Source organism: Periophthalmus magnuspinnatus, chromosome 8 (assembly GCF_009829125.3).
Source record: "Periophthalmus magnuspinnatus isolate fPerMag1 chromosome 8, fPerMag1.2.pri, whole genome shotgun sequence".
Taxonomy (NCBI): Eukaryota; Metazoa; Chordata; class Actinopteri; order Gobiiformes; family Gobiidae; genus Periophthalmus; species Periophthalmus magnuspinnatus.
The window spans coordinates 26,155,394-26,169,403 of record NC_047133.1 but is presented as its reverse complement, the minus strand read 5'-3'; the positions used below and the strand labels follow the sequence as shown (position 1 = coordinate 26,169,403).

The 14,010-nt window shown below is 38.9% G+C and overlaps 1 protein-coding gene across 1 annotated transcript in view; it reads right to left on the bottom strand.

Annotated features, from left to right (window-relative positions):
* The window catches only part of prkar1b (protein kinase, cAMP-dependent, regulatory, type I, beta), a 48,664-nt gene that overhangs the window by 29,563 nt on the left and 5,091 nt on the right, over positions 1–14,010 (bottom strand). Inside the window, exons 3-4 of the mRNA XM_033971328.2 lie at positions 10,378–10,548; positions 7,840–7,931 (exon numbers count right to left, since the gene is read on the bottom strand). Of these exons, the coding sequence (XP_033827219.1) occupies positions 7,840–7,931; positions 10,378–10,548 (263 nt within the window). The remainder of the gene's footprint in view (positions 1–7,839; positions 7,932–10,377; positions 10,549–14,010) is intronic.

Here is a 14,010-nt window from a genome sequence, read left to right as displayed (position 1 = left end):
TGGGCTAGAGCAGGCCGGGCTAATACAAGGTGGTCGGTGCGTAGGCTGGACTTCAGGCCAGGGTGAACTATATAGTCACTGAAGGGTTGCAGGGACGTGATGTTCTCACAGCCAGGGGCATGCACTGGTCACTGACTGACTTACTGTTCTGAGCCCTCACATGCTTCGCCTATAACATCATCCACATGAAATCAAACGTGACACGATTCATAATGTCGCTCCTGGCAACCCACCAATCAATGCATAATTACAGTTTACTTACTGTATAGGCCTGGGCAATATGAGAAAAAATTGTTTTGAATTCTATTAATTGCACTGTTTTATGAACTTAATTTCACTTTGTAATAAAAAATACTACTAATTGTGAGATAAAATAAAGATAATATGTGCCATCTAGAAAATAACCTTAAATGTATCTTCTATGCATGTTTTGTTGTTTCATAAAAAAGGTCTTGGCCAGGTTCATTTGGGTAAATGTTTTGAAGAGGAAGCAAATTTTAAGAAGTCACTATAGGGTACCCTACTCTTGTGTATGAATGAAGTTCCTGATTAATTGAAAAAATATAAATGGGATATGTTTTACATGTCCAAAAATGAATTTACATGTATGTCATTGTTAATATACTTGGGAAGTGTATTCAAATTGCCATAGATGACAAAGTTCTCCTGATTGCGGGGGAGGGTAGTAGATGTCTCAGTGGATGATGGCGATGCAGCCAGGCCTACAGCTCTCCTGCGGTGAATGACCTCATCGCCTGGCCCCTGGCATTGTGACCACGGCACAAAGCCACGCAGGGGACACAGGGAGACTGCACACCATCGCGGCGTGGGGGAGGGCGCGGGTGCGAGGTGGGACGTAGATGTGAATGTGACCGATAGAAGAAGAAACACAGGAAGAGAGAAAAAATAGGAGACCACCAAGTTGTCAGGAAGAACTGCAACTAGAATACACAGTGAGTCAATGAGCGCGACAGGAAGCTAACACGCACACAAACAAGCAGAGTAAACAATACACAACGCAAAGCTCTAATTTGTTAATGCTGCTGTTATTACACAGCCCACTGTAAAATACAACTCATGGTCAGACAGACACCTGAACACACAAGAGCTCCACAAGAGGTTGGGAAAGTGCACTGCAGGGCAGACTGCAGGGAACCTCCTATATACTGTAGATCTACATAATGAATGAGAAAACAATCATGTACCGTCATTCACTTCTATTACATCCTGTTCCGTCTGGCCAATCTCAGGAAGAAGTGTTGATAGAGTCACTAAACAGGAAGCAAATAATGGTTAAGCAACACTACAGTCTGGGATGTGTATTAGTCTATAAGTGTCTAGTGCAGTGGATTTTAGATTACACTTTTCAAACCACCTGAAGTTGGAAAGTATCATAAATTTAAGGGGTGCAATTTTGATAACCACAAAAAAGTGATCTTAAAGAAGATTAAGCAGAATAAACCAAAAAGAACAAAACAAGCGCATACACCTGTACTAAACTATTTGAATGGTTAGCAATAATTCTATAAGTTAGGATAGATATAACTAGATACAAACGACATCTTTCTATAAACCCTGTAGTTTTGACCTCTACAAGCATGTTCTGAAATGCACGCACTTAAGTAGTTTGTCCTTCAGATTTCTCTCAAATTTAAATCTGCAGGAACCTGATAAAGGAATCAATAATCTACCCAAAATTGAAGAAAAAAAAAATGAAAATTTGTTAAAAATAATGCCACGTTACTTTAGAGTTTGTATATTGTAGCAATGAATAATATAAAATTATTCTTTGTGCCGCAAAAACACCCTCTATGGGCGGCTTTATACATACAACAATATAACACTTATATTTGTGTGTCTGACAAAATATTACTTCATAAAATTGATAAATGGCCATTCTGTGTCACCCTATACGATCGCTACGGTGATGGCTATGATAAGGTAATTTAATTGAGTAAGTCACCAGATAGCATAACAGAACACGTATCTATCTGTCTCTGGTTGCAGTGTCTTTGTTGTTTTGCTCTTTCACACCGATCTTAAATAAACTCTAGTGGGAACATGAGACACAGCACTCCTCTCCCGGGCTGGTTAAGTGTCTCTGCTCTGCTACTGTGTTGATATAAGCTACCTTTATTTATTATTCTTGTACAAATCCAGACACAACCTAATGCCGGGACTTTGTACACTAGAAACAAAAAGGATGGTCCCTGTCCATCGACAGAGTCCAGCAGTGGTAGGTGAAGAGGTCAGGGCTCAGGGGGCAAAGGTCAACTAATCTGTCACTTCATCGACTCATTACTTTAGCTGTTAATGAGAGGATTAAAACAGGCAGGATAACGTATGTGCCACCCCTGCGACAAATCTCATCTCACTTGCAACACAGACATTTTATTTAAGGACAAAATGTTAAAGAACATATTGTCCTAAGTGCAAGGCTGAACAGCTGAGTTACTCTGCACTGCCATTAGAGACTACAATGTACAAGAAAGTTATTGTTACGAATAGCTTAAAAATATATATGTGACTCTAGACCAAGCAAAGACGGGTTTAAAACAGAACTAGCACTAATCAGGACACAAGAACTGCCCGTGTACCAACAGTAGTACAGGTACCACAGTTTGAGAAGCACTAGATCCTTTTGAATATGAAGCTACAAGTAAATTCCCATGCAATTTACTGACATGTAGGAGGTACACAAAAAAGACAGACTTTACACACGGGGCGACTATGAACAAAACTGTATCAGTTATAAATGTATAGTCATACTTGAACAATCTGCAAACACAAGTTATAGACGGATTGTTTCCCAAGTTTTAGAGTGAACCTCCCAGAAGGGCATTTAATGGAACGAGGACATTAAGATGTGGTGAGATCAACAGACCCACATTATGAGCCCATATATTATTTATACATACCCATTCGTGTGTGCTTTCTGAGTATCAAGGGAAAGACAAATGTGTGCTAAAATGAATTAGAGCATCATTTGAATTCTCCAGAGGATTCCACTCCAGACAATAACTGTGATATCATTTACTCAAGCTGCTACTGTGGCTTCCTGTATTTTTTTTGTGTGTGCAATATTTGGACGGGCACTCTAAGGTCAATTACCCAGGTGTGCCAAGAGTCTCGCAAAAATAAGCCAAAATAAACACATGTGCGGTTTATGCTTATCAGAAATCGCAGCTCAGGGAAGTAAGATAAGAAAGACTAATGAAGTATATGTGTTGAAACAGCCCATAATGCTAGATGATAACATGTCTTTGATATAAGCGGAAAAATCAAGTTGATATGATTTCTAAACTTCTTTTAAGGAAATTCAAATAGAAAATGATTATGATAGCAAGAGCCTCATGTGTAAGCAGTAAGATGAGATAATAATTTCAGTGCAGGTTACAGTGTTGAGACAGGTGGCTGTGGGGCTGACTTGGGTGTTGCCATTGTAGCTTTAACACAATATGAAATCAAACACCTGCTACCAGCTTATCTGTTATGTGTGTGTATATGTGTGTATATATGTGTGTGTGTGTGTGTGTGTGTGTGTAGCAGGAAAATCATACAGTAATGAGGTCATTATGGGAGCTAATGGGCAGTAAACAGAGAGGTCGGCCCTGTGGCCTGCTGGGATCGACTCCATGGCACAGGTTCAGGATTCTGTTTAGAAAAGAGCCAAGGTCGAACGGATACAGAGGTGTAATGAGCTATGCACCAAGTTCTGTTCTGCAATTGTAATGGTGCATTATAGGGCTAAACAATTTTGAAGGAATATCTAATTAGGGTTGATTTTAATATGTAAATAACAGTTCATATTTGATAGATCAAATGCTTTAATAATCGCATGAGCTTTAAAGTGGTCTGAACTATATGGTTAGCAGGTTTTAAATAAAATGTTGTTTGCAACATCTTATTTAAAAGATGTTGCAAACAACATCTTGTTTGCAACATTGGCTGAATTGCTGCATTTTAGATTTGTGATTTGGGACTAACATGTTATATTAATTTTATGTTAAAGCTGTATGTAATATGATTTAATTAATTAAAGAAACATCATTCACATTTTCATTTCTACATTACTGTTATCTGCTTTGTCTTGCTGTCAGAATATGATTAAATTAATGTTTATTAATGTGTTAATGCCTTGTGAAAATGTGGTGAAACTGCTGCAAACCATTTTTTCCAAAGGGACAAATAAATCTTTTTTCTTCTCTATTTCTATTTTGTAAACTCTTTACATTACATTAATATTCTTGATTGATTTATTTTCTATAGATGGTTGAGGAGCCACACTCATCTAGTCCTTATAATACCAACTCCTGTCACAAGGGGGCAGATTACAGCTTGTGCCTGTTCCAAACCTGAATAAATGGACCATAATAAACGACAGTGAGAAGTCGATAAAAAAAACAATTCCATATTCCATATATTCAGACACATGATGGCAGTGCTTAAAAACCTTATCAATAAACTCTGACATTTGTCCTGGTGTGCTAATGAACGACTTCAAACCCAGTGGAGCAGGCTACATGGTGCTCTCGGTGTCTGACATGGGCCGCACCGACGAGTTTAGTGTTTTGGGGAATAATGAAATCTCTGTCTGCCTTTGTAGTGCAGGCTGTGTGTGTTTTAGCTTGTACATGTGTGTTTGTGTTATAAAATGGAAGGATCACACCAAGGGGAAAAGAGGCCAGTGGAGACAAAAGTACAGAGAGTGGAAAGTAAGCCAGGGGAGAGCCCGCAGAAACAAAAAGGCCTCCATTGTTGTTCTGTCTCTCTCATTATGAAAGGGGATGATAGAATAATATAGTGCTAATGGGGGAACAAATTGTGTGGCGTTCGGCTTACATAACTGCTGACTGACTAATCACACATGATGTTTCCATGAGACACAGAGATCTGGCTTCTGGCCTGGCTTTTCTGTACACGTTATCAACAGGCACATTCCTATTTGATTTAGAAAGGCAATAGAGTTATAAAAAAAATGAATATTCAGCTACTATGATTACCATGGTAATATTAAAGAAATTGTCCATATGCTTTGTTGAAAATAACATTCTATATTGTACGTATAAAAAGAGTGTCTTCAAAATCATTAAGGTATCAAACTTGAGTATTGAGCATTTCCCTTAGTACGAAAATCAAGTTTGAAATTTAAAATAGTAAAAAGCTTGTGAAAAGTGTGTAATAAGCTGACACAGACTTTACTTGACAATAAGCAGCGTGAAATGGGGGTGAAGAGTGGGGATTCAGTGGGAATTGAAATCTATTTCAACTACTCCGAGCTGCTCTCATATATTTACCATAATGAGTAAGAATAAAGTGTACAGCCAAAATGGCCAGCATAGTGTTAATGCCAGAAAGAGCATTTGCAGAACTGTAAGAAATCTACCAACAGCACACAAACATGGCCAATTTGTGGAAAGAGAAAAAAAAACAGTGGAATGAATGAGAAAAAGACAGATGATCGTTTGAGTCAGACTCCATCTGTTATTACAGATCACAGTTTGACAGCTCAAACTGTGTACTTGCACTAATCACTTACTTACAAATGTTATAAACAATTTTGTCTTTTGTGTGTCTTAATGACCACCAAGTTACCATGGATTTATTATTTTTAAAAGCATATGTTGCAAGATAGCTGTAAAGGTTAGTGCATATGAGAATTTTTTGGTTGCATTCACATTTTAGAATTGTTTATTTATCATAATTTCAGACGGCCTATATAACTTTATGGGAAATTCAATGCTTTTGAAAGAGACAACAGAAAAAAGGATCCACAACTGTTAAATCTTATCTATATACACTGTCTGGCCAAAAAAAAGTCACCATCTGGATTTAACTAAGCAAATAGGTTGGAGTTGCTGCAGTTGGTCAGGTCTAGGTTCAGTCTGTGCTCAAAGAATGAGGTCAGCAGACACCTGAATATACTGAATGACCAGGTTATTCCATCAATGATTTTTTTCTTCCCTGATGGCACGGAAATATTCCAAGATGACAATGCTGGGATTCATCGGGCTCAAATTGTGACAGAGTGGTTCAGGAGCATGAGACATTTTCACACATGGATTGTCCACCACAGAGTCCAGACCTTTACCCCATTGAGAATCTTTGGGATGTGCTGGAGAAGCTTTGTGCAGCGTCAGACTCTACCATCATCAATGCAACATCTTGGTGAAAAATTAATGCAACACTGGATGGAAATAAATCTTGTGACATTGCAGAAGATTATCAAAACAATGCTACAATGAATGTGTGCTATAATCAAAGCTTTTTTTTTATTTTATTTTATTTATTTATTTGAAGGACAATGTGCAGATACATTAAAAAGATGGCTAAACCAGATTTAGCAAAATGCTAATTTCCATCTGTAGTCCTTGGTACAGATGGTACCAAGGACTACAGCTAAAGGTGGAACAATCAAATATTAGAGTGTGTGACCTTTTTTTTGGTGGTGACTTTTTTTGGCCAGGCAGTGTATTATACAAATGTTAGGGACATAATCTTGGCTATGGCTTAAAGTAATTTAACAGCAAACACATCTTTGAGGTTGAATAATGAAGCCTTTTGAAGCTATTGTAAAGAAAATGGTTTCACTTTTGTTAATCTATGATGACAAAGGAGGCATTGAACTTCATGCCAGTTTTTGCCTCATGTAGATAGCCCCAATAACTGCAGAAATATAAACCATAAACCAGGTCAACAAATCTGCAATCTGACATGAAGTTTGCCAGCAGATTTTACCATGAAATTCTGACCTGCCCTCCAGATCAATTTTAAACTTAACAACCTAGTTTAAAAAGCCTTTGACATTCCAGGACAAATGTCATAATGAACAACATGCACAGTTGCAGCATGGTGACGACACTACATTACATAGCATGGCAGGACACTCTGATTGAATTAGATTCTTGTATTTCTAATTTATCATGGCTTGAAGTCATTTAATCAGCCACATTAACCACCCAAGTGTATGGGCCCTCCTCTGTCCTGATGCATCACCACTGCTCACCACTCGGGACCGTTCAGACACATGCAATCAGGGGCCCGCTGCTTGTGCCAGGGGACCGTGCTGAATTGTCAGCTGACGAAAGACTGGAAAGAGCGTGTTTTGGGTTTGGTCCATCAAGGCTTTAGCCGACAGGAAAGCTCCGGTGTTTCCTCCGCACACGGCATAATGGATTCTCCCCGCCAATGAAACCCTATTCCCAGTGGCAGACAGGATCAGCAGACACCTGAGACATTCCCACTAGGCCCCCCTTCTGTGTCAGAGCCAGACCAGACAGGACTGATGAAGACGTAGTTTAAGAGAAAGGGAAAGGCGAGAGATGACGCACACAACCGTAAAATCAATTTCAATCCATTTATGAAAGTGTATGATGCACCACTCTTATCTCGCAGTCAGGTTACCATGGCAACGGTCCCACAACACACATAGAGAGTGGCTGGCCCCTCTCCACAGGGACCCGGACCCCTGCCTCATCTGTCCCACTTCTAAACCTCCCTCCAGACGTCTGTGTGAGGCTGAAGAAGGCAACACTGGCACTCAGTGGTCACAGGAGCAACACTCCCATGGAACTAAGACAGACTCATATGAGCTGATTCAACTATGGACCAGCACTTAAATACTTTTTCCTGTGCTCTCTGAAAGTTAACCGATTCCCGCAGCAATTTATTTTTTCTCTAAAATAAAAAATAAAAACAAAATTATAGACTTAAAATAACAATCTAATCTAATTTATCTAATCTATCTAATTTAAAATGCAATAGTATAATTTTTACCCCATAAATCTTAAACAGGTGAGAAAGACCATCGCATTAAAAAAGATTATATGAACAAAGTACCTCCTCTCATTGTCATCCAGATGAGCAAACAGCACATTCTTGGAAATGGCCTTAGCCAGGGCGGTCATGGTTTTGTAGTCCTTGGGGATCACCTGCGCAGAAAAAGCAGTAATATCCATTATGGTAATATAGAGTCACATTACAAAGCCCAGTGCAGGTGGACACATGAAACAAACCAGCATAAACACATTATAAGGCTGGCTTCAAAAGAGGCCTAAAATGAGTAATTAGAGAGCTGAGTATTGGCAAGTCTGAAAGGAATATTGTGCACGTGCATCGGTATTTTTAGGAAAGCCCATCTGTTCAGGGATTACGCTCAAAATGTCACACAGCTCTTAAAATTCACAGCAGCCTGGACTCATTCATAAAACATGCATTTTCATGTAGCCAGCGCACTGCAATGTGTGTGTACAAGAGGCCACAACAAAGCCACTGAGGTCTGAGCAGAGGCTTGTCTAACTCCCATTACTGTAATATAAGAAAGGCATTAAACACTGGAGGCAGACACAGACAGCAGTAGTCCTGTAAAATATTTTCATAGCAATGTATAAATGGACTAGTAACCATGTGGGCAGAAGACGACAAATAAAACAGAATGCAAAAGTGAAAAGTAGATGTGTACGTGTGTTATGTGTTGAAAGAAGAGGAGGGGTCACCCTGTAATAAACTCACACAACAGATGTCTCCACATGAAGAGAACCACACAGCTCTATGTACAACATCCTACAAATACAGTACACCAGACACCACCACATGAGCAGCAAAACACTCCAGCACAGAGAAGACAGTGACCTGAAATCATGCATTTGGACGACAGGCCTATCCTGGGAATACATTTTTTGGATTACATCAAAGTTCTTTATCATTCCTGACAAAATCCACCTACTGGGAGCACAAAAATGAAACCAGGACAGATTTGCTGTAGCTTTGATAAAAAAACAACAAAATTGCAGGTAAATGGTTGGCTTATTTGTCAGGATGTGGATATTTATAGAAAGTACTTTATAGGTCAATGTTACAACATAAACAATACCTACACTGCTGGATAATGGTCAAATCAATATAATTCAATAGGAGCTGACATAAGTGTTGACTTTAGCCTTTACAGAAATAGCATTTCAATCAGATTAGCAATTTAGTTATTTGATTCTTTGAAAAGCAGCTTTAGACCTAACAGTCTTCAAATTGTAATTGATACTGAAAGATACCACAGTAGACTGGTGATGAAATCTTAATCTATATCATAATTACCTTTAAGTATATAATGTACTTTTATGATCAAACATAAATCTTGTCTAAATGGGATCTTTCCATGGACATTTGTCTTAAATTACACAGTTTTTGTCTGTATTTATATGAAGGACTGAGGCTATGCCATTTTATCGCACATACCTTATGCTCCAGTGGCCACAGATTACAGTGTGGTGACAGTGGGCTTCAAGCAGCCATGTCATTACCACCTTGCAATTAATACTGCCACATTCAACTAAATGTAACATTGTAATGGTATGACATAACAATGTTTATGCTTTTGCAATAAGCACTTTTATTATCCTATGTTTTATTTTTAACTAAAAAGTACTTTGTCTTTCTTCTGTGTTTTTCTTGTTTTCTTCTTGTTTTTAATACATTTCATAAAGCAACTATAGGGTCATAATCAAGTGTACATTTGCAATCAGTCATAAGTTATAATCTTCCCTGTAGCTCAAGAGGATGGGCTTATTGAGTAGCCATTAAGAGCTTTCTGCCTGGCTAATCACTGCACCTGACATTTGATGGAAGTCTGTTATGGATTTGTCATATTCATCATTCTATTAGTTCTTTCAACTCAGGCACAAGAGTTGAAATGGGCTTTTAGTGTGTGCCCTTTGAGGATCTGTCTTTCTTCAACAAATAATGAATATTGTAAAAGTACTATTTGGAACAGTGACGCTACAGGGATGGTATGATATGCATTTTATTTGTGTGAATCCAATATCGTGAATCCAATGTTTGTCTTGCTACCCAGTAACTGAGAATATCACTATTTTAAAGAGGAACTAAACTAAACATGTATGGTGTGTCAATAGCATTGTCTACTGTTTCAAGCCTTTTTGCCATTTTAGTGCAAACTAGGTAAATTTGCAAAATGTATAAAAATGTGTGTGACTATGTATACCACCTCCAATTTCGAGTATTTGGTGACATCACGCACCTCTGCCCTGATTACACCCAGGTGTTTCTGATTCCAAACACTTGGCAGCAGGGGTGGAGTTTGCGCTTTGATGTTGGCCTATGTTTTAATGTTTCTGAAAACTTATAATAAATGTATAATAATAAATCTTTTGCTGCCCCCTTGTGGCAAGATTTATTATATCTGACCATATCACGCAACTACCGTAGTTAATATTTTCTTTGTTGGCCAAACATTCTTCAGATATTTTTAGATGAAAGGCGTAACATTTATTTAAGACACAAAATAATTACTTTGGCACTTATCCTGTGTATGTTTATTGCATGCACTATAGTTAAAAGTTGCTTCCATCTTCCCACACTGACCTTGCGTACGTAGCTGACCGCATCCTCTTCGGTATAGACCTCGGCGCTGACCCCTCCCCTGCGGCGGCGGGCCTTGACAACCGGGTTGGGAGGCGGGGGGGACACTTCATCGTCATGTGAGTCCGACTGGCTGTTAGATTTCTGTCGTGCCATGATCTGCTTGCATTCTTCCTGTAAAAAACACAGATGAAAAAAATAGCTTTAGGCAAGCAGTCATCTGAGACCATTCGATAGATAATCTTTCTACCTCTGAAATAATCACATGCAAATGGCCTGACTCTTTTACTCCCCCCAGAACAGGTCAGGTAACAACGCTCCTAGTTTCAAGTTTAGCAAGGATGGATGTCCAATTGCCATAGGATGATGGGGGGTCATCAAATATTAATAACTAGGGGTTGAACATGCAGTAAAGAGACAACACAAGCACTCTCCATGAGCACCTACTAAATAAGAACACTGCAGAGAATGAATTATTAAGTTCAGTCTTGATTAAGACATTAGCATAATGAAGCAATAACATCACTGTAGGCTTGTTTACAGTGTGGAGTGAAACATAGGGACCAAATAGCATGGTGCACAAGGTTGTTCAGTTGGATTGTTTGCCTATTCACAAAACATAACATCCAGGAACTAGGACTGAGCAACTGATCGAATTTGAATCAAGATTGACAAGACAAAAAACTAAATTTAACAAAAAAAAAACCCAATCAATTAATATAAGTTGAAAAATTGGCCATATTGACCAGCCCTACCAAAAACACAATGCATACTGAACTCACACTTGTACACTGGTGAGAATTGTGCTTTTCATAACAATTAACAATACCATTAAGGTTTTTTTTTTTTTCTAAAAGGATCAGCAGGAAAAAAAATAAAAGACTAACTTGAGAATCCTACTTGAACATTCAAACCCACTTTACCATGGTCTCAAACAAAATAACCTACTTTTTACTGTAATTACCAAATGCCTTGAGCAAAAAGAGGGAACATCGGCTGTTAACTCCTCTCATCCAACTGCTGGCACCAAAACTGAGAGAGAGACCAAGCAGACACAGAGCTGTTTGAAACTTAGAGAAACAATTGAATGCTCCAACTTCCTAAAGTGCCAAACTTCTAGTGAGAACTTAAACAAACAAGGTAAAAGAACTTCTCAACTCTGCATATCAGCTTTGATCTTAACACTTGCATTTTTGATGTAACATCCTTTGGCGTTTTCTCTCGCCCAATGTGCTTATACGCAGAGTCACTGCTTCAGGGAACACAGCCAGCAGCAGCAGGACGGGATGAGGGAAGGTTGAACCAGGCAGCGAGGAGCATTGCCACATTCATACATACCCGTACAGCCTCTCAGACACACTGCAGGATAAAAAGGTGCTTAAATATGCTCTCACCTTGATGAAAGCATGCTAACTGTGGCTAACAATAAAATATCTTTTCAAAACAATTGTGCTTCCATTAAAGAAATTCTATTCTAAACAACTGTAAACAAGCATATGTTATGATAAGAAAATTGAAATATTAAAACTGCCAACAAATCTTGCATATCTGCTTAATACTTAATAGGACTATATAAGTTTATATTTACCATTGCATGAAAGACCTCTATCCAGGCCTGCTGCCACTTTGGTCTACAGGCATCAACTCTTCACGATGTCAACACACATGGACTCTTCTCAAAGACACGTGCCCCCCATGCTAGTGAACCTCAGTATCGTCCGAATCCCATCAGCCAACAGAGTGTCGAAAGAGCTCAAAACCTCCAAACAAATGAACTCAAAAACTGGGACAAAAACCCTGTGTCTCCATCGCTCCTGCGCAACTCTCTGTCTGTTTGTCACCCTCTCCCTCTCCTCCTCGCTCACACTCGCAATCAGGTGGCGCAACGAGCAGGCAGCCTCGCTTCCCCTCAGTCGCTATGACAACCGTGGACTGGGAGCATCCTGAATAGTTGATGGAGTGCATGCAGGAAGCTACCGTGTCTCACACACCTACAGTGGTGACGCCTGTTGACAGATTGTCTTTCGACATGGTGACTCAGATGACAGGATAGACCACGTCACTGTCTTTTGGTACATGGACATCTGCTCGGGACAAGCACTCAGTGTGGAACAAATGTTGATAGAAATTGTCAAGAATACTTCAGTTACAAGTGGTCATTATAGGAAACGGTTCTAATTGATTTGCTAGACAGAATCGTTGCCTCCATCTAAAAGGTTTTGCTTGAGCAACTATTTTTACAGGGCTCATGCAACACTGATAATGTACTGTAGTTGTTGTTTTTTTAGCGTTTTAGGAAACTGCGTCAAACTTTTGATTGGTCAGATCTCACACTATTTTCCATAACATAATGCTGTAGTGCTCCCTCAGTATTTTTGTTCTTACCTCTTCATTTCAAAATCAACAAATGCGCTGGAGAGTCCTCTGACGTTATCTCATCAGTGTCCTCATCTTGACTATGTGTCCTAAATGTCTGGGTACTGGGCACTGTTTGTACCATAGAGAGCCCCATCCCTACCCACTGAAAGAGCATCAATGTGGACTTTGTTAAAGTTCTCTGAACATTGAGCCACAACAACAAGACAATATGCATGAACTTCTGCACAGGTAAAGTCTTGTGAGTGCAGTTGTGGTTGGATACACAGAGATATGTAATAGTTTTGACAGATTTAGCCATGCCCCCTTTTCAATCTTGTCTTTAGTTGACCAAGAATTTCTTAAGTTGACTATAGCCCAACAACATGTTCATAGACAGATACATCTTTTCCAGTCTAACAACAGTAAAATTACTGAGAATACATGAGTACATACACAGGCACTAATCTAATAGTTAGAGGTTCACTACATAACTTTTCTGGTGGAGGGTCTGGTTGACTAATCTTACCCACCAGGTAAATTTACAAGTTAGGTCTGTGGAGAGACAAAGAAGGCTTGTTTTAGCTATTAAAAATAATTTATGCAAAACAGATGCATTTAATGTTACACTGTGGAATATTCAAGACAAAGGATTGAAGGCTTCATGGAGAAAAGCAGATGCATCTTTATGAGTAGTTCTTTGACTCACCTTTCCTGGAATTCACACATAAAATGTTGTATTTAGAAGCCTTTTGTTAACAGCATTTATAACCATTTTGCGCACTGCACTGTGTACTTAAGTCAAATGAAGTTATTGTAATTTATTTAACTGTTTTTGTTACTGCTCCTGCCCTGTATTGGTCTGTTGAAGTCACACTTTCTGTCCTCTGCCTGCGTCATCGCCCAGAGCTAGGTGCCAAAACGAGCGAACAGAAGACACATACATTGTAAAAAATAAGCTATTCATTAGAAGGACACTGAGTATAGGATAGTCATTCATTTTAGAGCATAAAAAATATAGCCACAATATAGCTCATGTGGACCCAAGCAAAAAGCAAGCTTTTCCAGTTTCTGTTCAAATTATTTTAAATGTGTCATTTTTTATTTTGGTTTAGTCATTCTGGTTTATTGAGAAAGAACGTCATTCTATTTCAGATGGGTTCATTCAAAAAATAAATCCGCATAAATCAAATCAATAATTTTGTGCAGCACTGTGCCTAAAGGGTATATAGTGTCGCACACATACTAGACTCTGATTACAACCTCTGACTGTCATTGTCC